A 25547-nucleotide genomic window follows, 5' to 3' on the forward strand; every position below is an offset into this window, starting at 1 on the left:
AATGGACGGGTAGGATCAAAAAATCAAAAATTGGTAGTTTGGGGGGCTAGAATCCAAGCATTGATAATTCGGAGAGCCATTCGGAGAAATGGTAATAATTTAGGAGATTAAAATGTATTTAACCCAAAAAATATTATGTTAACTCTGAATCGTTTATTTTTTACAGCAGGTAATACTGTTAATTTTTTTAGAGCATGTTAAAAATTTCGGATCGGTCAAATTTTCTGTGTCGAATTCTCTCTCTCCTTATCTAATTTTAATGGTGGGAATCTCTTCGGTACTGATATTAGAACAGTCTCCTCGCGCATATAAATAGTAGCTTTTAGCGCCCCGAAGGTTCGTCATTTCGAAAATGAAGTCTGTTGGCTCATCTGTGTTTCCATTTGTCTTCGCTCTTCTTTTCTCATTTTTATGGGCAACTTCGGCTCACACTCAGGAAAACTTTGTTCAGTGCCTGATCACCCTTTGTTCTGAAAACTCCACCTCAATTTCTAAACTCATTTACACCCCAGCCAACTCCTCATATTCCTCTGTCTTGCAATTCTCCATACAAAACCTCAGATTCTCAACACCTGCCACCCCAAAACCTCTAGTCATTCTTACACCATTGCATGTCTCCCACATCCAAGCAGCCATTCATTGTTCCCTGAAATACGGCATGGAAATAAGAGTTCGAAGCGGCGGTCACGATTATGAGGGTCTTTCCTATGTTTCAGATGTGCCGTTTGTCATAGTTGATCTAATTAATCTTCGATCAATCAGTGTTGATGCAGAGAATAGGAAGGCGTGGGTTCAAGCTGGTGCTACTATCGGTGAAGTCTATTATAGGATTGCCGAGAAAAGTAGAACTCTTGGCTTTCCGGCAGGAATTTACACGACTCTGGGCGTTGGTGGACACTTCAGCGGGGGAGGGTACGGCACATTGTTGCGCAAATATGGCCTTGCTGCTGATAATATTATCGACGCACAATTGATTGATGGTAATGGTAGAATCCATCAATATATTAAAAAATATTCAAATATATTAAAAAATAAGAGCCTTAATTTTGTTTTTAATCCATATAAGTTATATAATATAACTTAAAACATGTTAAAATATTTGTTCACATATGAGTAGTTTAAAATGAAAGGAAGTATAAAGAAAAAAAAAATAGAAAAAAAAAATAAAAGGCAAAAAGAAAACTTGTAGATTATGATTATCAAAGCATCAATTAAAAAAAAAAAAATTAGCAGGAGTCTCTAATATTATTGGTGTGATACATATTACATTTCGATACAAATAAAACCCATATAATTCCGAACATTCTAAACAAAAATACATAGCAACCTAAATAAATGGCTGAAAATCGAGTAAATTATACAAACGAAAACAAAAATATTCCATAAAACATTCAAATGAACTAAAAAATAAGACGATTTTAGTTTAATCCATATAAGTTAAAACATGTTAAAATCTTTGTGCTCATATGAATAGTTTATAATGAAAAAGAAGTATAAAGAAAAAAAAATAACAAGAAGAAAACATGGTTTAATCTAATTATCAAAGCATTAATAAAAAATTAGCAAGAATCTATAATATTGTTAGTGTGATATCTATTATATTTAAATATAAATAAAACCCAAGTAATTATAAACATTTTAAAAAATACTAAACAAACTAAGGAAAATAATTTTGTACAAATACAAAATAAAACAAAATCTTCCATTAAACATTTAACGCAATCAAATAAATCATCACATCATGTTCAACGCTTAATATCTCTTTGGTCATGTTTCAAAAGTATTTAAATTCATTTTATGCACAACAATCAAATAATTTTTTTTTCCTTGTTTTGCATTCACAAGCATAAAAACACTTAAAAAATAAAAAAAAGACTAAAAATGGAGTAAATCACATAAGCAAAAAAAGAAAAGAAAAAGAATTCAGGAAAACAAAAGAGTCTTCATCTTAGTTTAATCCATATACATTAAAATATTTTTAAATCTTTGTTCTCATAGGAATACATAGCTTAAAATGAAAAGTATAAAGAAAAAAAATATCAAGAAGAATACATAGTTTAATTTAAATATCAAAGCATTAATACAAAATGAGTAAGAATCTTTGTGTGATACCTATAATTGACATAAAATAGGGATAAAAGAATTATACCTAGCACTCCCACTTTAAGTAGTTCCAAATCTAATTACTATTCTATATATATATATATATATATATATATATATATATATATATATATATATATATATAACTCATGCATGTTAGTTATATATATATATAACTAACATATATATGACAATTAAAGAGAGAGAGCAAATTTTTTTGAATGAAAATAACTCCTCTAATCCGGCCTATTTATAGGGAAAGTTTTGGGGACAAGTCTGAAATTTTACAAAAGAAATGAAATGGTGGACATACTTCATATAACTCCTATATAAGCACCTTACACATCCAGCATGAAGTTCCTCTAGATTTTACGTGAGTGCTGTTGTTTTTAAAACATGCTACTACTACCCTACAGAATTTGGTGGAGTTTTCTATAATGAAAACTCTTGGAAACCCACTAGTTCATCACTGTAGATGAACAAATTTCACACACTAATCTGGATCCTTCCATATCTTCTATTTCTTTGTCCTTTTGTCTTCTTTTTTTTTTTTTTTTTTTTTTTTTTTTTTTTTTTTTTTTTTTTTTTCTTAAAGCAAAATACTAATCCGGTCAATAGTCAATAACTATAAAAGCAAGTATGCTTATATGCTTTAGTGCATGTTCACATGACTACTAGTGATAATTCTTATAATATATATATTTATTTAGTTTTACAACTCTTAAAAACTCCCAAAGTTTCAAAAATTTCTTTTCTCTTTGAGCCTAGTTCTAACTATCAACTTCTCATGCTAAACCGAGAACATAATAATTAGACATAAAATACATTTTCCAAATATATTTGGTCTAATTTAATATCAATATTTATTGTGACGACCAATTTTTTTTTTTACAAACATAAATGGATCATTACAGTGGCACGATTATTTGTTGCAAAGTCAACATATAGTACATATCCCATACTACGTACCTGATATTCAAAATCAACATTTATGCAGCAGAAAACATAAATCTGGATAGCGAAAATATTACATATAAAAAAATCAACTGTTAATTACACAAAAGAGCCATTTAACATCTATCTGTTTAAGGCTTAAATCGATATCAAAACATTAATTACATACTCGAACGAATGGCTAAACAAATGTATGTGTCACAAGCAACGTGAGCCATGTACAAAACTACAAAATAAGGCAAAATAAGGCATTGCGATATGCTTCAGTCGTAATAGCCCAAATACAAGGCAACTTGGTCATCCTTTACATCCGCAATGCCTGTAGGCAAAGGAACAAGATCTATACGGTCGTAGAGCTAGCCATGTCCGTATAGGTGAAGGTATGAGTTCACCACCTCAGCAGTATAATAATACTCACTAAGTTTTCGCATAGAACCGATATTTCATTTTATCATTCGTTTACAATAACCGCTAACATTTATATTTATGAAAATCCGTCCCTTGAAATCATATTGTAGCTGTTAAGGTAAACATTGATATTTTAGAAACATGTGAACATACTACGTAGCTGTGAATGTATATACACATTCCAATCAACCACTTGGAAGTACATATGTACGAGCTCATCTACACATATTATCTTTTACATACATAATAGGTGTCTTAGCTATATATGCATACAAGCTTTCCAACCATTGGGAAATACTAACATACATGTCCGTCTAAGTAAAAAATGTATGGCATCAAACTTAGGTATACAGAGATACAGGCATTTCCAAATTTTGGGAAACACAAGTATCTAAGCAAAATCAAGCTTAGTGCCATTAATACATTTTTACAGTCTAGCCGTAAACATATACATATGTGTTGTTCCACTCAACCTCATAGGCATATAGATACGTCTAGCCATGAAAACAACTTAAAACATCACATAAAAATATCATGCATGCTCATGTACAAAACACAGTGCCAAAGGGAATGCAGGCCCAGACATCTTTCACAACATAGTGCCAAATGGAACGTAGGCCCAATGCTCTAACCCAACACAGTGCCAAAGGGAACGCTGGCCTAGTTGTCTCACACAACACAATGCTAAAGGAAACGCAGACCTAGTGGTCTAACCCAACACAGTGCCATAGAGAACACTGGCCCAGTGGTCTAACACAACACAATGCCAAAGGGAAAGTTGGCCCAGTTGTCTTTCACATGCTCATGCTATCATGCTCAAATCATATTATATTTACATTCATGTTCATACTTTCAACACGTACTTCTTTTATAAATCATAAACATTTCATCGGGTCATTTTCTAAACACAAGTCACATAATTCAATTTTATTCTCATCATACTTTAAAACTCAATCAAAACATAGCTCAATTCATACTTTCATACTTGTAATTTAAAACACATAAAGCTTCATCAAAACACACTTCAAAGCATACTTTCATGTTCATATCTCAAATCACTTAAACATCATCATCATCATATCTCAACATACTTAAAAGTAATTGAAATCATCCAAACACATATAATCAACATATTGTTGGCTCGATATAAACACAACGTATCATTAGCATTTCTATAAAATACGTAAAACGTAGTATCATTTTTCTCAGTGAGTAGAATACTCACCTTTGGCTGTGCGGATACTGGGCTCAACTTTGGTTTCCTAGCCAACAACTTGCAATGTATCACTCTTGAATTACTCAAGAGCTTAACCCATGGAAAACCCATAGAATTTTTAGGGTTCCATTCAACAAGCCAAACACAAATATTACTAAATTATAAGATAATCTTAGTGTTAGGCACTTAAAATCACAATTAAAATGATAACCCAAAAAGCTAGGGTTTTGGAAACTTACCAAAAATCACCCAAACGCAACTTAGAGGTTGGGGATCATTTAGGAAGCTCAAAAACACACAAAACCTAAAGAATAATGAAAGATTAAACTCAATCTTTCAAGAATAAACCCAAAATTTCAAGAGACAAGGGTTTTCGAAATTACCTCAAATCGATCAGTCAAAACGTAGATCAGGCTTTGTAGATTACGTTTATGAAGTTAGATTTGAGTTTGGTGGCTTAGATCTTCAAAGATTTAGGGTTTTGGGTGAAAAACCCAAGAGAAATCGTGAGGGGGTGAGAGAGATCCGGAAAAATGAGCTAAAAAGACTAATTTTCGGTTTTATATCGTGTGATGTTCGAACACGGTAAGTGGATGTCTGGACACGTGGGTTTAAGAGTCGCAAAATTAGCATTCTGTAACTTGCATCCTGTCCGTGTCCCATGCATCTCCGCACACACGCGTCCTGTCCGTGTCTTATGCTTGTCTGGACATCACTTCCAGGGAATGAATTTTCACTCTCTGGAACTTGCGTCCTGACTTCGTCCTATGCCCCTCCAAACACGACTTACTAAAACTTGTCTTTTATGTGTTTTCTAAGTGTTTCCAAGGTGTTTTCTTGCCATTTTACCAATTCTAATCATTTAGTACTTAATCGAATTTACATTCTAAATACTCAAATAATGTCTTGGACATTACATTTATACCAAAATATCCTTAGGTGTTACACTATGTATTATGAAACAATGGTGATTTCAGAAGCTTACAAAACATTATGCATTATTTTGTTTTGGATAGAGTTAAAACATTGTTTGAGGATATTTGTTGGCAATCTAATGATATTATTTTGTCTGAAATGCAATATTATTTTGTTTTGGATTAAGTTATTCTGTAATTGTTTTATCAAGTGTGTTATTATTTTATATTGGCAACATTCTGGTTGACAAAAACACTTTATGTAACGGTTGCTTTTTAACAGGATTATCGGTTCTATTCAGAGTCTTCAAGTAATAAGGACAGTGTCTCATTTCATGCCATGTGTATGGTCACAAGTTTCTAGAAGATGTCCATGAAGAGTCCTTGCATATTCCAAGCCAAATCAACCGGTTCCAGTGCAACCGTCCTGACGAGCCTTTGAAGGCTTCCGGACGCCCTACAGTGTCTAGCAGATTACGTTGAAGATGTCTGGACGACAGAGTAACACCGTCCGGACGCTAGGTTAATCATTATTCTACACTGAGTTGGATTTTAGAAGTCGACACTGTTAGGAAAGTCTCTGCAAGCCGTCCGGACGACGTGGCAACAAGTCCGGACACTGTCCAGCATTTCAGAATATTCCAGTGTTCCGTTCGAACACAGAAAGGATTTATAGCGAAAACCGTCCGGACGCTCGGCCAAGCTGTCCGGATGTGGACCTGATAAGGATAGAATTGCAATGTTTCTGAAAGGCAATGGCAGAAGACCGTCCAGACGTGGCTAACTTCTGTCTGGACGCTCGACAGCCAGAGTCCGAATATTAGCAGATTTAGGTTTTCTGTAAGCCTATAAATAGAGGGCCCTAGGCTTGTAAATTGTACAGAATTCAGTATTGAATTCTCTTAGCTTTAAGAGGGTGTTTAGGGAGAATTGAAGATCCGCTAACTCTCAAGCCGTTGCCGGTGTGTGCTCATTGTTCGTGTGAAGTCTATCTTAGGGGTTGGCCCTAAGGTAAAAGATTCCATCAAAGACCTCTTCAAGTAAGAGACTTGGTTGGGAAGCGTTCACGATGGGCTTTGTGTTATAGTTAAAGGTATGACTACTGCAATGAGTTTTGTGAGTACGAGTGCTTTGTAACTTGCTTTGTTTTTGGATAGTGGATTTCCTGGGTTTGGCTGCCCCGGAGTAGTTTTTCTCTTCACTGAGTTTCCATTTCGTCAACAAATATCTTGTCTTATTTAAATTCCGCATTTAAGATATTTTGTTGCACACAAACACACACTTGGTTGTTAGAAGTCATTATTTTATTTTTCAATTGGTATCAGAGCGGGTACACTTGTGTTTGGATTTATTTCCTAAGTGTGATCCATGACTTCTTCTAACGTAAATCTTTCTGAGTTCTCTGAAGATGATTTTTATAATTTCTCTAAAGATACCCTTTTGATAGGTAAACTCTTTAAGAAATCCAATAAAGAACTCAAGAAGATTAAGCAAGAAAAAGAGTATTTGATTTTACAATTATTTGAATCACATGTTTTGATTGACTCATTGAAATCTGAGAATACCATGCTTTTTGATACTGTTGATGTCATAGGATCTTTTGGAAAAATTCTCTAGTAATAATTTGAAAAGCATGCTTTGTATTTATACAGATATTTCTAACAAGCCTGATTTAATTGTTAATGATTTAAGTACTTCTACTTCACATGCTTCTGATTCTGAATTAGATTTTATTGATATTAAGCCTGTGATAGAAAATACAGCTTGTTTAGATAATTCTTGCTTAACTAATCATGTGATGCCTAACTCCAAGGAATTAGGAATACAAGGTAAGTTTATTCCTAAGTGTCATAATTGTGGGAAGATTGGTCCTATTAGGCCAAATTGTTATTTGTTGAAATTTCACAGGCCTTGGATTAAGCAGGATGCTCTGAGGAAAAGTGAAGTTGAAGATTCTTTCTTATCAATATATGTCCCTCCGCATAGGAGACATATAAAAGGTAAGGGCAATATTGTTTGTAAGAATGCTAACCATATTTCTGTAGAGAAAGTCAAGCAGCATTCCAACAAAAGAAGCGCCCACCTGTCATCACTGCGGCATCATCGGTCACATCCGACCCAAATGTCCACAGCTCCAAGCTCAGAAGAAGAAGGCTCAGAGGAAGTTGCCTAGGAACACCACATCTGGTACTCTACCTTCGGTGGGACATCAGGTTCCACGGCATCAGCGGCGACAACATCGGTCTGTTCCGAAAAACACATCAAGGCTCTATAAGAAAAAGTCGCAAAAGCCCTATAGCAACCATGCCTATGAAGGGTTGTTGAGCTTGTTACAAGGGATGCCGATGAGAATGGACAGTATGAGCAATACCCTATCACATCTACCACGGGTACACCAGGGTTGGGTCAGAAAGGATGAGACCATTCACCCCTTGAGGGGGAGTGGACTCACCTAGTATAGGTGCAGTCTCACCATGCCTAAGATTTTGGTTCCTAAATTCTAGTGCATACCAGGTATGTTTGCATTGCATTGAGTGTCATATCTTATATATCCTACTTTTGCCTTGCATTTTGTTTGAGGAATCACCTTTTCTATCCCTAGATTTTCTCTTGGTTGCTTTGAGAATTTTTTGCAAGTACATTTTAGGGATGATAGAGAAAGCATGTCACTGCTTTTCTGTCTTGGTATAGTCAAACCTCTCTCCCTAAGGACATGTTTGCTTTTACCTACATGCTTTGTCTAGACATATGTTCTTTTCCTTTTAAGCATGTCTTTGTTGTTTTTTCGCTTTTATTAAAAAAAAAAAAAAAAAAATTGGGGTAGAAGATGCAGAATTTTTTTTTTTTTTTTTTCATATAGCTTTTCAGAGATTGTATGTGTTTTTGTCTGATATCTCAGTTCATTGTGCATTAATTGAGAGTTTATGTCTGATATCTGCTAAGTTTTCCTGTGCATCTTAATGCTAGATAGTTGCTTTTCTCATGCAATGAATAATTGTGCACTATCCAAAGCTCCCCTAAGGTACATTTTTTTTTTTTCTCTCTGACTTTTAGCTTCTGGAAATTCTAATGAGAGATTTTTTTTTGCTAAAATGGTCAAATTGACAAACTCGCTAGTTGAACCTAGAACCCATATATTGTGGCATTCTTTTTTGGTTGCAGCACCAAGTGATAAAAAGCATTCAAAACTGAATAAATATGGAGGAATAAAAAGATCCACTGCTTTTGTGCTATAAATCTGTTCTTGAACTTGTCCCTATAGAAACAGTCAGTGACCAAATCATTGTGGAAATAGATGGTCACTAAAGGACGAAGTAAAAGAAAAGTGCTACAGCTTAGGGGGAGTGTATCAGATGAAGGTGGCTAGGCCCTAGTAAAATAAGATTTGACTTTTGACTGATCTTACATTGATTTTCTCTCTTATTTAGAAAATCCGGTTGCTTTAAGTCATATCAGTAAACTTCATACCTTATTGAGAAAGCTTTCACACACACACACACACACACACACACATTGCAGGAGTGAAGTTTATGATTAAAAAATTTCTATCTGTAGGGAAATTTTTGTGCTTATTGACTCTTAACTCTCAATTATAACTTGGTATATTTTTGAAATGCTATTTGACTATTTTATAAGTTATTTATACATGCGTGTTCTGAAGCTAACGTTAGGAAAAATTTTTTCTTGCATATTTCCCTCTGTTTTTTAGCTTCTATGTGAAGCGTTCGGACGGACATATTCTTGTGTTCGGACGTGCTCGGCTCTGTCGATCTCTTATCTGACAGCATGCCGTCCGGACGAGTATGTACCACATCCTGAAGCGAGTTTTTTGCTTTCTCTGGCAAACACACACACACACACACACACACACACACACACACACACACACACACACTACTTTTTGCCTGTTCTATCATGTTGTGTTGTGTGTGTTTTCTCTCGGACTGATCCTGAGATTTTGGCATTCTTTGCACATCTTTTCTCATTCCCAGGTATTTCCTTTGACTTTCCTTATTCTCTTAAGCTTTGGTTCTTTTTAGAATATTAGAATCTTTAATTGATTATAATTTGAGAGATTGTGCATGAATATCTTTTTCTGTCTTTATGCTCGATGGATATTACTAATCTGTGCCTTTTGGATTGCTATATCTACTTTTATATTTCTTTATGCATCCAATTGATAGCCATCATAATACCACATTCTATTTGAAACTAACAGGATCTAATATTTATTTTCATTTGGTTTCATTGTGGTGTTATTTTTGGATAGATTTCTGTTTAAATATTTTCAGGACTATGTTTTCCAGTGCCAACATAGTGTCAGACAAAGGGCTCTTTGGAAAACAGACCAGTGTTGAAATCATATGTTCCAGAGATCTCAAATTTTAGATGAGCTCATTCCCCTTGCTCATACAGAGTCTTCTGTAACATTTTTCTCCCAGCTAGAGATTCAGTGGTGAATCTTCTTTATCATCTTGCAGACCACTTGTCTAGAGGATTTCTTTCTGCGGATGATCAGTTTCGGGCTAGAAGACTCAAGTGACTGAAAATTTTCAGTCTATGGTTTCTCGGCTTCAGGAGCAAGAAGCCGAAGTGGCTCAAATTCAGGAAATGTGATATCTTGAGGTTTTGGTTTTCTCTTATGTTGATTTAAGCTTTTGATGAGACACTTTACTACTATTCTTATTGTTTTGAATTTTAGTAATTGTGGTTTTCTCTTATACTCTGTTTACCCTTTGTTCTTTTGAGACAAAAAAGGGGGAGTATTTTTTGTTTTGGACCGGCAATGTATTTCCAAACCAGTCAAGTGTTTTTTGTCCATGAATGGCCAAAGGGGGAGTTTGTTAGTATTTTATATTGACAACATTCTGGTTGACAAAAACATTTTATGTAATAGTTGCGTTTTAACAGGATTATCGGTTCTATTCAGAGTCTTCAAGTAATATGGACAGTGTCTCATTTCATGCCATGTGTATGGTCACAAGTTTCTAGAAGATGTCTATGAAGAGTCCTTGCATATTCCATGCCAAATCAACCTGTTCCTGTGCAACCGTCCGGACGAGCCTTTGAAGGCGTCTGGACGCCCCGCAGTGTCTAGCAGATTATGTTGAAGACGTCCGGACGACAGAGCAACACCGTCCGGACGCTAGGTCAATCTTTATTCTACACTAAGTTGGATTTCAGAAGTTGACATTGTTAGGGAAGTCTCTGCAAGCCGTCCAGACGACGTGGCAACACGTCCGGGCGTTGTCCAGCATTTCAGAATATTCTAGTGTTCTGTTCGAACGCAGAAAGGAGTTATAGTGAAGACCGTCCGAACGCTCGGCCAAGCTGTCCGGACGTGGACTTGATAAGGATAGAATTGTGCTATTTCTGAAAGGCAATCACAGAAGACCGTCTGGACGTGGCTAACTTCCATCCAGACGCTTAACAGCCAGAGTCCGAATCTCAGCAGATTTAGGTTTTTGTAAGCCTATATATAGAGGGCCCTAAGCTTGTAAATTGTACAGAATTCGGTATTGAATTCTTTTAGCTTTGAGAGGGTGTTTAGGAAGAATTGAAGATCCGTTAGCTCTCAAGTTGTTGCTGGTGTGTGCTCCTTGTTCGTGTGAAGTGTAGCTTAGGGGTCGGCCCTAAGGTAAATGATTCCATCAAAGACCCTTTCAAGTAGGAGAGTTGGTTGGGAAGCTTTCACGATGGGCTTCATGTTATTGTTAAAGGTATGACTACTGCAATGAGTTTTGTGAGTACGAGTGCTTTGTAACTTACTTTGTTTTTGGATAGTGGATTTCCTGGGTTTGGCTGCTCCGGAGTGGTTTTTCTCTTCCTAGAGTTTCCACTTCGTCAACAAATGTCTTGTCTTCTTTAAATTCCTCATTTAAGATATTTTGTTGCACACAAACACACACTTGGTTGTTAGAAGTCATTATTTTATTTTTCAAAGTGAAAACTGAATTTTAAAAAAGTGGAGGAAATATAATACCCAATTTTTTTATTTTTCATTTTTATAAAAAGGAAAAATCACGTCGTTTACTGTGGTTTGTAAATGATGTCAAATTTATGTGGAATGTTGATGACGTTTACTGTGTAAAAGACATAATTTTGTGACGCTTACACAATAAACATCATAAAAGTTTAATGTCATTTTTTATGTAATCATCGCAAACTATTTACGTTGTTTTTCAGTGAACAATTGTTGGGACTGGTGTCTGAAACTCCAATTGCATTGATGTTGCTTTTCTATAATTGTATAATATTGAATATTTGACATATATATTATTGCTTTATATGTACATATATGTTTGAATATTTTCATATGATATATATGTAAGATCCCTAAGTTACATTGTATTGGACTAAGGTGTGAGTAATGAAATTTTCACACAGAAGATCATAGTAATAGGTTCTTGTAATTTATAGAAGATTGATAGTAGTCATAAAAGGAATTGGAAAATCCATCTAGCCTATAACATGTCCACCTTAACGATCTATCCTGATTAGGAGAAGTAGGGAGGGTGTCGGGTTGATATATTGGTGTAAGTGCAAGGTAGTTCCATGCACCGAATGGACTACGTGAATCATCATTCTTTCAACACCATGATTTGAAATGATGCATGTGCACGACGACTAATAACAGTTACTCTAAATCCTGAGAAGGTTGTTAACTCAAATGTAAAGTGTAAGTCACTTTGATGTTTTAGAATGAGATCAAATTGCTGGTCAACACTTCTGTGCATTATGTAATCACATGTAGTATTGTGGGAACACATTCTTCAAGAAGGAATTCAAATCCTTTGTTATGGAACAAAGCGATAAGAAATATTCCACTTGATGTATATTTAATGGGAATGATTATCTTAAAGTTCGGACCTGAGTGTTTCGGTGGTATTTACTGAAAATTTGTTTTGTGTAGGGTGAGATGAAAATCTCACAAGGTACAAAAGGGATATATTATGTAATTAAATCACTAGTGTCAAGGAAAATAGATAGTAAACTAAGTAACATTGTATTGACTTTGGTTCAACTACAGAATGATTCCATGGAGGAGTAATATATAATAAATAAGTACGTCATAGGGATTGATTCATTAATATTAGAGTGGAGTCACAATTGTTTAGCAAAATCAATTGTGATTAAATAGAGTCGTGAGATATTGTCACAGGCCTATTGAAAACTACTTATATTTTTCCCTTTAGGAAATTCTTTGAGCAAATGTAAATTGACCATATGCTATGTCTCTCGGTTATGTATTTATTTATTTGGATTGTTTTATTTGATAAAACATAGGCCAAATGAATTTTATTCCTATGTGGCTCATTACTTAGAAATAATTGGGCTTAGGAATTAATTTCTATAGGGTTAAACAATTAAAGAGCTTTGGGTCTATGAATTAATTTCTATGGGCTTAAGCAATTAAAGAGTTATGGGCACTTGGAATTAATTCCAAATGACTTAAGTAGAGATAAAAGAGCTTTGGCTTAAGGGATAAAATCCAAGTCATGCTAAAAAATTGGTAGCAATGGGCTAGGGCTAAAATCCTAGTCCTAGATGCCCCACGGCCATGTGGTGTATGGCCAATGGGACTGTTTCAATCCCATATGGCTGTGTACCCTAATTGGTAGGAGGTGAAATTCTACTCCTCCTATAACTCCTATCTTATCTATGCTATAGCTCTATCTTATCTCCTAACCCTATCATGAGTGTAAATCTAAATCTAAAAATAGAGGGCTATAGTGGAGTATTATTACTAATTTACTACTTCAAGTTGTGAGTTCATACTCTTAGTCATCAGAGAAAAGATCTGGAGGTTGAGTCAAGAACACTTTCTTCACTATTCAACATTTCATAGAATTCAGATGGGTTTCATCAACCAAAGTCAATTGGCTCTAGTAGCCTAACAGAGGCCGATTTCAATTGTAAGTATCATGAACATGTTAGTTTAATTAATCTAACCTTGTTTATCTTGAAGAAATTTTTTCTGGGATCGGTATTCCGCTGCGCATACTTTGATTAGCGCATGATCCCCAACAACAGTCTTTTTGTGTCGTTTACTGTATAAGTGTCACAAAAACACATCATTTGTGTAGAAAACGTCCCTATTTTCAATAACGTTTACTGTGTAAACGTTGCAAACCTATTTACGTCGTTTAACATTGAAAAGACATAAATTTATGATGCTTAAGGCTAAAGTGTCGTTAAAAATAATTCTTGACAGGTGGTATCACGGCCAAACTGAAATGTCATGAAAGAAAAGGACACTAATTGACTGTTGTCGGTTTTTTTTTTTGTTGTTGTTGTTGTTGTTATTGTTGTTTGTGAATAGTGTCGTTCAAAAAATGACATTAATTTTATTATTATTAATTTTTATTTTTTGGTAGTGCACATTTGTATATTAAAGGAGTGTATCCATTTCGTAAGCATTTACTTATCTTGGTCGATCATCCTTGTCGCAGACATCCTATTTTACGACGCTACAAATCACATTATAATATTTGGTATACACTAAACTGGAAATCCTAATCTTACAAGCAGAACCCTAATTATCCATTACTGTCACCATCGAACGTTCGGTAAGCCAAGAATCGAACGTTTGATCCACTGTAACAACAACTATTACTCAAGATCTAAATATAGCATCATAATCTCATGCATGCAATAACCCAAATCGTAATCCTCACAGAAGTCTTGAAGCACCACATGATCTACCATTCATGAATAATTCTAGAAATCCCTCATGAGTCACTCTTGTATTCCTCCGAAAATGACGTGGCTTTTAAAATCACAATTTTATCAAAATTCAATAGTGATCAATCACAAGCTCAATGGTGATTTTAAAAGCCACATCATTTTTGGAGTGACACAAGAGAGACTTTTTAGTATTACTCATGATTCATACAGGTTAAAGCAAGCATAATTAATCCAAACCCCAATCATGCTTTAAAAACATTAAAGATGGTAGATCTTATTTCCAAAATCAAAACCCATTGTAAATTAGTCATGTAAGAGTATTTTGAAGTACTGTAATATGGGTATCTAGCGATTCTTTTTACTTAAAAACGAAGTCTACTTTTTAATATTACTCATGCAAGAATCGAAACCTCCAAGAAAAGGCCCCTCCCCCCCCCCCCTCTCTCTCTCTCTCTCTCTCTATCTATATAAATATATGGTTTTACAGGCAAAATGGTAAAAAAAAATGGGGCTGACGGATCCTAAGGATGATTTTATATTCACATCCTGCATGAACAAAATGGATGAGCTATCATATTTTAAATTGCATGTAACCTTTATCGAACGTTCGTTATGGTTCTATCAAATGATGGATGGTAGCATTAGACATTCGGTTCTTGAAGAACCCTAAAATTTTTAAAGCCTTTTAACACCTTTTGTGGAACACTTGAGTTTGGGTGCAAATGTGTTTATACCGTTAGAGAATTTTTCATACTTAATTAATAACTCGTGAGTTGTAAATCGGTAATTATTTTAAATTTACCCCCTTCCGTCAGTCTTGACTCTTATGTTGGATGAAAAATAAAATTTGATCAAAATATTTTGAAAATACCCTTATTTTGACCATTGAAAAACCAAAATTACCCATTCTCATTTTCTACTAATTAATAAAAAAAAAAATGGTAATTTTGGTTTTTCAATGGTCAAAATAAGGGCATTTTCAAAATTTTTTGGTTAAGTTTAATTTTTCATCCAACATAACAATCGAGACTAACAACGGAGGTTAAATAATAACAAATTGGTAGTTTGAATGGCTAAATCATAAAACTTATTTATCAGTTCGTGGTACTTCATAAAAAATGATTATTAGTTTAGAAGGCTAAATAATATTTAATTCAAAAACATTTTATGTCAAAACAAACGGAGCCTAACTAATTAGCTTATATACTTTCACCCTATTTAACTATATATAACTTAGCAGAAATGAAACCCAAAATTCTGTGAAATTTGAAAATATGATCAATTAGATACTAGAAACATCCAAAATTGTTTCTTCCAAAGTACGTACCAAAAACCAATGAATGGTCAAAGTTCTGTTGGGTTGTCGAATTCTCTGTCTGACTGTCTCCTTATCTAATTTTAATGGTGGGAATCTTTTCAGTCTTGATGTTGGAACAGTCTCCTCGCGCATATGAGTAGTAGCTTTAAGCACCCCCAAAGGTTCATCATTTCGAGAATGAAGTCTGTCGGCTCATCTGTGTTTCCATTTCTCTTCGCACTCCATTTCTCATTTTTATGGGCAACTTCGGCTCACCCACACCAAAGCTTTCTTCACTGCCTGACCCTGCGTTCTGAAAACTCCACCTCAATTTCTAAACTCATTTACACCCCAGCCAACTCCTCATATTCCTCTGTCTTGCAATTCTCGATACAAAACCCCAGATTCTCAACACCTGCCACCCCAAAACCTCTAGTCATTCTTACACCATTGCATGTCTCCCACATCCAAGCAGCCATTAAATGTTCCCTGAAACACGGCACGCAAATAAGAGTTCGAAGCGGCGGTCACGATTATGAGGGTCTTTCTTATGTTTCAGATGTGCCGTTTGTCATAATTGATCTAATTAATCTTCGATCAATCAGTGTTCATGCAAAGAATAGAACGTCGTGGGTTCAAGCTGGTGCAACTGTCGGGGAAGTTTATTATAGGATTGCCGAGAAAAGTAGAACTCTTGGCTTTCCGGCGGGACTTTGCACGACTCTGGGCGTTGGTGGACACTTCAGCGGGGGAGGGTACGGCACATTGTTGCGCAAATATGGCCTTGCTGCTGATAATATTATCGACGCGCAATTGATTGATGTTAAGGGTAGAATCCTTGACAGAGAATCCATGGGAGAGGATCTGTTTTGGGCCATTCGAGGAGGAGGAGGGGCCAGCTTTGGAATCATTCTTGCATGGAAAATCAAGTTGGTTCATGTTCCATCAACGGTGACTGTTTTCAAAGTTAATCGGAACTTGGAAGAAAATGCCACCAAGCTTGTTTACCGGTGGCAATATGTTGCAGCCAAGCTTCACGAAGACTTATTCATTCGCGTCATCTTACAAAGTGTTTATGCCAGCCAGGAAGGGAAGAGGACCATCCAAGCTTCATTCAATTCCTTGTATCTTGGAGGGATAGATGAGCTCCTTCCAATGATGCAAGAGAGCTTCCCTGAGCTGGGTTTGATGAGAGAAGATTGTATTGAAATGAGTTGGATTGAATCTACCCTCTACTTTTTTGGATTCCCGATTGGCGAATCCTTGGACGTTTTGCTAAATAGGACTTCTCTCACAAGACCCCGTTTTAAAGCAAAATCTGACTATGTCCAGGAACCTATTCCCGAAGTTGGGTTGGAAGGGATCTGGAAGAGGTTTCACGAGAAAGAGGCAGAGTCAGCTTTATTGATCCTGACTCCTTATGGTGGCAGAATGAGTGAAATCTCCGAATCTGCAATTCCTTTCCCACATAGAGCTGGTAATATCTACCAAATCCAACACTACGTGTACTGGGAAGAAAAAGAAACTGCGGCATCCGAAAGGCATATAAGTTGGATCAGAAGGTTTTACGGTTACATGGCTCCCTACGTTTCGAAATCTCCAAGAGCTGCATATTGCAATTATAGGGACCTTGACATTGGAGCAAATAATAACAAAGGCAACACAAGCTATAAACGGGCGAGCATATGGGGTACTAAATATTTTAAGAGCAACTTTGAGAGGTTAGTGCATGTGAAGACTATGGTTGATCCTGCTAATTTCTTTGAGAATGAACAAAGCATCCCTCCTTTTTCATCCCGGTGGAAGTAGAGCTAGAGGCGATTAGAGCCATTCAGATAGAAAAATTTGTACTCGATCGGTATTCATGAATAAGGACGTTTTCCTTTTTACTTTTCTCGATCTTTTACTATAAGCATATATAGATATATAAATGCTTATTGGATACTATGTGAATTGCAAAATATAGATTGGGTGGTTTCGTACGTAGGCATGAATCTTTTTGCATATTCTAAAGTGTTTATGTAACTAGTTTGCCAATAATTAAACTGAAACTTAATTAGTCCCTCCAACAACTTATATGAACTTATTCATTCATAATGGGCGCTGCGTTCAGTAGTTACTATGTCAAAAATATAAAGAGAAACATCCTCCATATGAATTTGTTTATTCATAATGGAAAGCGCTTCCTTAGCTAACCTATGAACTGTTTCGAATCCGTTTGCCTCCCTTTCCACACGAATCGATCACCTTCCGACATTATAAGATATTCAAGGTAATTCCAGCATCATCTTGAAATTGGCACCAATCCTAAGCTGAAACTTAGTTGTGTAATTTTTTGTTGTTCTGTCGTTGGTAACGAATATATGTGAATGCATCTAGAAACTTAGATGTCTATTTTTTTTCCCCCTTCGCCTAAGCTTATAAACAAACTAATTAGTCGAAAACAAAAAGGAAGCGACCAAATGATCAACTCTAACAAGATAACTATAGTAAATGCAGTGCCTATCATCTAATTAAGTAGAGTTGATTTGGCTGCTTCCTTTTGTTTTCGTCTAAAACGACAGACTGGATCCATATTCTATATATGGATGCATCGAGCAAGTGGACAACTTTTGAAATGGTTTGATTGAGATAGGAATTTAGCGGCCAAACGTATTAAATATTGTTGCAATTATCAGCTGAACATTTGGGCAAAAGTAAGACAATAATAGAGCACAACAGCCTGTACAGTTGGGCAAAAGGGGATTGAAAGATGCAAGAAAGTTTCAAGAAACGTCTTCGGAGATTCTAACTTGTAAGTATTTGGGAAAAGATGAAGAGTAGTACTCTTTTCTATATGTAAAAAGTAAGGGATCTTCTTTAGGAAGCAAAGAAAAGAAAGGTAAAAATGAAAAGAAAAAGGGAAATTGTTTTATATATTTGGGAAACACTCTTTACTCTTTCTGTCTCTTCAAATGAAAGAAAATTAAAAGGGTTAATAATTTATATTTTCCTTGGTAATAAGGAGACATTTTATTGATTACGAGTAAAGCGGTTGAAGAGTGGCAAGCTGAGACAGCTGTTGGAGTTTGATTAGGTGGTTGCACTTAATTGAGAATCTTGACCAAAAATTCATTTGATCAATGGTCCATGAATCAAAAGAGGAACCAGAAAGAGGCCCAAATATAGTGTTTAATGGGTAGCTATAACCACTACCCTCAAGTCAAAATAATCTGAAAATTGAAACAAGATGGAGGATGAGCCCAACAGAAAATGGAATATGATTTACATGAACAAAAGTGTACAACTTTTGTCGTTGCTAATACTAATTAGAGTAATATTTATTATACAACTTTTATATATATAATTTTAACAAATTTTTTTTTAAAATCAATCATTGAATATTTAGGGCCTACATATAAAAAAATAAATTCAATGATTAATCATTGTAAAAAAATTGTTAAAGTTATATAAAAATTGTAAAAAAAAACATTACTATGTTAATTATATATTCGGGTGGAAATCTTTTTTCTCCATTTACAGGGAAATATTTAGGACAATATCATTGCTATTAGTGACAGGATGTGTAATCATTGATGGGAATATATCAATGACGACACAATTGTCGTAGTTGATATGGAATCTAAAATATTATATATACACACGAGTCACAATTCTAAAATTTTTAACATCACTCCTGTAAAAAAAATTTAAAAAATAAATTTTGGATTTTGTTTATATAATTATCAATGCCAATTTTGTCATTCATGAACTCCTACATTTTACAAATATTTTTACATTCTTTTTGAGTAAAATATGATTTACATGCAATTAAAAATATGAATTCAAGAAGTATATATGTTAATTAAGCTTAAAAACTAAAGTTCACGTTGGACATTAATTACACTTATCACCCCCACCTTATTCCACACACAATTTGATACATCTTCTTGGATCACTATACTTGCTTTTTTGTCCTTAGTAGTTTTTTTCACTTTTTTTTTGTAAAGTTGAAGAAAGCACACTTTAGCAAACACCGATGCAACTAATGCTCCATTTGTTTCGATGTAAAATAGTTTTCGTCGTAAAATGATTTCAGGGAAGTCATTTTTCTGAAAAATATTTTTCGGCGAAAGCATTTTCCAGTGTTTAGCGTGTACGGAAAATCATAAATATTATTAATATTTTTATTCAATCATATTAACCTATACAAATTAATTTTATTCAAAACATATAAATATTAATGTAAAATAATATAAAAATTACCGAATACGAGATTCCGTCATTGACAGACAGGATTTCGATCACTTTTACCGGATTTTGCCATTCCGGCTACTATAGCCCGAATCCAAGATATAGGCCAGAATCCGAACAGTTTCATCGGAATCTGGAATGACCGGATTTCGGCGAAAGTATCGGATTCAGGCCAAAACAGCTGGATTTCGGCATACTGGCCGGAATCCGGCCTTTCTGGCCGGAATTTTCTAGTTTGATCCCGCCGGCCGGCAGGAATTTCCTGGCCAGATCCGGCCGGCCGGCCGTTCTGGCCAGGAAATTCCGGCCAGCCGGCAGTTCTGGCCGGGATGTTCTGGCTAGATTCGGCCAGCCGGCCGGAATACAGCCGTTCTGGCCAGATTCCGGCTAGATGGCCGGAATACGGTCGCCGGAATCTGGGCTGACAGGATTCCGACGAAGATGGCCGGATTTCGTCGTCGGATTCCGGCGACAGTGACCGGATGTTGTCGGATTTCAATACCGGCAAGATTTCGGTGATAGTCGACTGCTTGAAGTGAAGGTTGACTGTGTCGTTTAATAGGGGTCGAATGCGTCTAGCGTCTTCGAAAAATGATTTACGCTTTTAAAAAGTGTAAATCATTTTTCGAAATTTACTAAGCATTTTTGGTCAAACATAAATCATTTTCCGGTTGACTATTATTTTCGCCCCTGCCAAACACCGAAAAATGCCGAAATCATTTTCCAGAAATCATTTTACGTACGTTGAAAAAAACGGAGCATAAGTTTAAAATAAATTATTAGTAGCTTAAATGATAGTTTTAAAATCGAGTAATACAGGAGAGAATATAATTTATGCGATACATCTATTTGTTATATATATATATTATTACTAATCAAGGGAAGAAATGAGAGAGAATACGAAGCACTTCTGATCCTGCAACCACAAAGTCCAATAAGAACCATACTTATAAAATATATTCTCTCTCAAGCCGTTGCCAATTGTTATTTCTGTGCTGAACTGAAGTCTATTTTAGGGGTTGGCCCTAAGGTAAATGATTCCATTGAAGACCCCTTCAAGTAGGTGACTTGGTTGGGAAGCGTTCGTATTGGGTTACACGTCAGAGTTCAAGGTACAACTACTGCATAAGGGTATGTGAATGCTACTGCTTTGTAACTAGCTTTGTCTTCTGAATAATAGATATTCTAGGTTTGACTGCCCCGGAGTAGTTTTTCTATTAATTGAGTTTCCACTTCGTCAACAACAAAATATCTATCTATTTAATTTTCACATTGCGATATTTTGTTGCACACTTTCGCACACACTTGGTAAATTAGAAGTCTTCTTTAATTTTCAGCCTTATTAATTTATCGAGGATACAATATTGTGTCTGAAGCCACGTATTTTATTAACTGCTAGATGTGAATATTGTTTCCTACAGTATTAAGTTATTTGAGCGTCGAGTCTTGTGGATACAATATTGGTAAATTAGAAGTCTTCTTTAATTTTCAGCCTTATTAATTTATCGGGGATACAATATTGTGTCTGAACCCACGTATTTTATTAACTTCTAGATGTGAATACTATTTCCTACAGTATTAAGTTATTTGAGCGTTGAGTCTTGTGGATCGAATGTCAATTCTAGACTTGTCTATTTTATTCATTCTTAAATTCTAATTTAAGACATTTTATCATGACTTAAAATCTGGGGCATTACAAGAACACCCATAATCTAAGCATCACAGTAATTGGCCAGAATAGGGCTTGGCCGTAACACCAAAACAACCCCTAAAACACCCGTGAATCTGCTTCAAAAAATACCCAATTCCAATTTCAACAACAATAACCAACTAAATCAAATAAATTACAAGAAATTACCTTGAGAATTTCTTTAGAAGGCTACCGGAATTTTCACCGGAAAATCACACCCTTGGCTCACCGGCAATGACCCATCGGAGGATCGGGTCTCATGAGTCACCTTTGGGTCCGTTGGCGTCGACTGTTCCGGCCCTCACTGAACCATCGAAGGACCGGTCCTCTAGCTCTCCTGCTCTCCCTCTCTATTTCATCTCTATCAAACCCATTGGAAATCGGGCCTGGGTCTCGGGTTTTGTTTCTCTCCTTCAGCGATTTTCCTCGGACTCACTTTCTCAATCCCCAATTCTCTCTCTCTCGGTTCCCCTCTCGATCTCTGTCTCTCCGTCTCTCTCGATCTCTGCTATCTCTCTCCCAATCTCTCTGTTCTCGTTGGATAGAAGTGGAACGAAGAAGAAAGAAGAAAGAAGAAGAAGTAAAGAGAAAAGAAGAAGAAAAATAAGAAAGAAGAGGAACCGGGTATGAGCCTTAGAGAAGAGGGGTAATGGTTTATTTTATAAAATATAGGATATTATTTTTCTAAAACATACTCATTAAGTTTAGTAAAATATCAATAGATATTTTGTAACTCAAGGTTAATATTCATCTTAGTTAGATTAACCTGAGTTAATAGTAAAATATCCTGAGATATAATGATTAACCTATGGTTAAGTTTTATCTTAGTTACTTTAACCTGGGTTAATCCTTAGACATTTATTTAAAACTTACTAATTATATTTTTAGCATAGATATTTTCACATCGGATCTTTACCATTTTAATCTAACTTATTAATATTATAATATAAGCCCGTTTTGAGTCTAGTTCGTTTCATTGTTAATATTATTCCATTAATAATATTATAACACAAAAAATATTATAATATATATATCAAATATGTGTATCGTACCAATAATATTATATACCAATTATATCAATTAGCTCTCTGAATATTTCAGTCTGTCTATTTAATAATTCAGTAATATTATTTTAGTCTAATAATATTATTCTTTATTTATAAAATCATGGTTTATAAATAATAAGACTAAAGAATATTTATTTTCACAAATATTCATATAACCTTATTAATTTATCGGGGATAAAATATTGTGTCAGAAGCCACGTATTTTATGAACTGCTGAATGTGAATACTGTTTCCTACAGTATTAAGTCGTTTGAGCGTCGAGTCTTGTGGATCGAGCGTTAATTCTAGACTTGTCTATTTTTTTCAGTTTTAAATTCTAATTTAAGACATTTTATTTTATGACTTAAAACCTGAGGCGCTACAAGACTAAAGCCAAAGTTTTGTCTCTCCCAAAGTGACATTCTCTATGCAACTTTTGTATTATTTGTTCACTCAATGAACTATCTGGAATGCATAGTTGTAAACCAAGGAACAGATAACCATTAAGAATAACATAATCATTGCACTTACTTACGAACACCTTAGCAAATATCTTCTCGAATGAAGGATCTGCCGTATACAATTCTCGAAAAGTGTTAAAACCCATAACTTTGGTATGCATAGTAGTAAGAAGTGCAACCCGCCTACTCAATGCATCAACAACTTTATTCAACATCCAAATGAATTCTTGAAGGTAGGCAACCCATTTGGCATGTCTGCGGTTGAGCTTCTGCTGGCCATTGATATACTTAAAAGCCTCAAGATTAATGATAAGTGTAATGCCCCGCTTTTTAAAAAAAAATGTAAGTACAAATTTTGATTTCCACATGACATTACGACATCATTAGAGTTTAGAATTGACAGCGGAAATATATTTTTCTTTAAAAACTTAAGAAACATAACACTAGAGTTGACTGAATTACCTCATTATATAAAAATACGAACCATTAGTTCTAATACAATAAATACAATAAATACAATAAAAAATACCATATATGCCATATGCGGCACTTAATAATAATAAAAAGGTCTCATCCTTAAATATAATAATCATAGTGACTCCGTCCTTCGTCCTAACCTGCATCAACTTGCATGTGATTGTGGTTAACACCACAATCCCATACTGTCGGAACAATGAGTCAACTACATCCCATAATATAACGACATATTAATAAATTTAACAATATACAATACTATAATATGATGTATGATGGATTCATATGCATAGTCTTTTTGACACTTCCTTTATTAATATTGTGGACTTTAACCATAATTTTTTCCTTTATTAATACCATGGACTTAACCATCCTTTTCCCTTATCAGAGCTGTGGGTCTCTTACTAGACTGGACTTATCATGGGACTTAAACCTCTTCTTATTCTTTCATTCATTCATTCTTTAGGACTTAAACCTTTAATTATTCTTATAAACAGGTTCATATCTCATGAAAGTATAATATGCAATGCCATTTATATCACATGCCATTCAATATCACAACATAACCAATATCACCATAAAATCAAACAAACCAACATAACCACATAATCAAACAAATCAAACAAACCACATTCGTAGTAAGTATTCTAGAAAACACTTACCTACACATATGCCTAAACAATTGCATACCATCAAATAAACCTATATATCATCATATTAAAGAACTCAGTGTCATGGTCAGTGAGTGGAATACTCACAGTTCTTTCTTTGCTTCAAAAAAGTGTTCACGTAAATATTAACTGCAGTATAATTTAATACCAATAATAGTGAATTAGTACAATCCACTAATAAACTCATATTAACACTATTTTCAAGTTTAACCTTTGTTTTAATCTTATAAATCTTGGCAGAATAACAACATTAGTATTAGTAATGCCTAAAAATACTTATAGAATGCTGGGCGGCATAACGGCATAATTATGGATAATTCCTATTGTATTCTTTATAAAATTCGGTAGAACAACGACGCTTCTATAACTAATGCTTAAAAAACCTTACAAAACTTTTGATAGTGTAACATCACATTTATGGAATACCCAATTAAATTTGGGCATCATAATGGCGTAGTTAGTAAATAAGTGATCAACTTTTGAACATAAACACATTATTAACATAATCAAGCTTAAACTAATGAAATCAAGCCTTGGACCACACAAAACCACATAAATCTCACACTTTTCTCTCTTGGCCGTGGGTGCGTGTGTGAAGTGATGTGGTCGTTTTTTGCACAAAAATATCAATAATAAAATTACCACTCGCAATAGTACGAATTCTTGTAGGATAGGGCTATATTGAGGGTGTCGAATCTCAAGGACTGTGTAGGAATTGCTATCAAGCTTTTCGAGATTAAATATAACTTAATTTAAAAGATGTTTGATTTTTGTTTATAACTAAGTTAAATGCATCAAACTAAAGACATAAAAATAAAGATTTTAGTGATGAGAGAAAGAATAGGGGGTTGATTTCACCACTCACTGCATAACAGTGGTCAATCATAAATTAACAAGGAAAATTCATACTATGCATGATATAGGGCTCGTCTAATTCGAGTAGTCAAGAAATTACCTCTAAAGAATAAGTATAATCCATCTTCGGTTGGCACAGACTGTCTACCTAAATTATACTAAACTAGGGTGTAGTACAATCTGTCTTCCCTATGCATGGCCTATCTAACCCTCTTAATCATATATCAATTAAAACCGTTGTATAATAATCATTCATATAATCACAGAAAATATGAAGGATTGAGTTCAATTAATATAAAAGATTTTCTAAGACAAGATCAGAAATTCATAATGATTGAATATAAAAATTAAGATCAATTCTCACAGTTACACAACCATCATGCCTATAGAAAATCCCAAACTAAAATACAATTAAACCATTGTTACTTGGAAAGGACTACATCAACACCCTATTACGAATTTGACCGCTCATCGTGGTGCTGGTGTAATACCCTGAATTTTAAGATATTAAATAAAATTACTTAAAATATGATTTAA

At 34.8% G+C, this 25547-nt stretch overlaps 2 protein-coding genes across 2 annotated transcripts; both read left to right on the plus strand.

Annotated features, from left to right (window-relative positions):
- Positions 1-352: 352 nt before the first annotated feature.
- Positions 353-2578, plus strand: LOC133869071 (berberine bridge enzyme-like 18). The gene is made up of 2 exons (XM_062306044.1): positions 353-980; positions 2520-2578. The coding sequence occupies exons 1-2, from the start codon at positions 353-355 to the stop codon at positions 2576-2578; spliced, it is 687 nt and encodes a 228-aa protein (XP_062162028.1).
- A 13146-nt stretch (positions 2579-15724) lies between these two features.
- Positions 15725-17528, plus strand: LOC133868709 (tetrahydroberberine oxidase-like). The gene has a single exon (XM_062305689.1). It carries the CDS (start codon positions 15734-15736, stop codon positions 17387-17389), a length of 1656 nt encoding a protein of 551 aa, XP_062161673.1. The 5' UTR covers positions 15725-15733; the 3' UTR covers positions 17390-17528.
- Positions 17529-25547: the final 8019 nt, after the last annotated feature.

The sequence above is a fragment of the Alnus glutinosa genome, chromosome 5 (genome assembly GCF_958979055.1).
Source record: "Alnus glutinosa chromosome 5, dhAlnGlut1.1, whole genome shotgun sequence".
Taxonomy (NCBI): domain Eukaryota; kingdom Viridiplantae; phylum Streptophyta; class Magnoliopsida; order Fagales; family Betulaceae; genus Alnus; species Alnus glutinosa.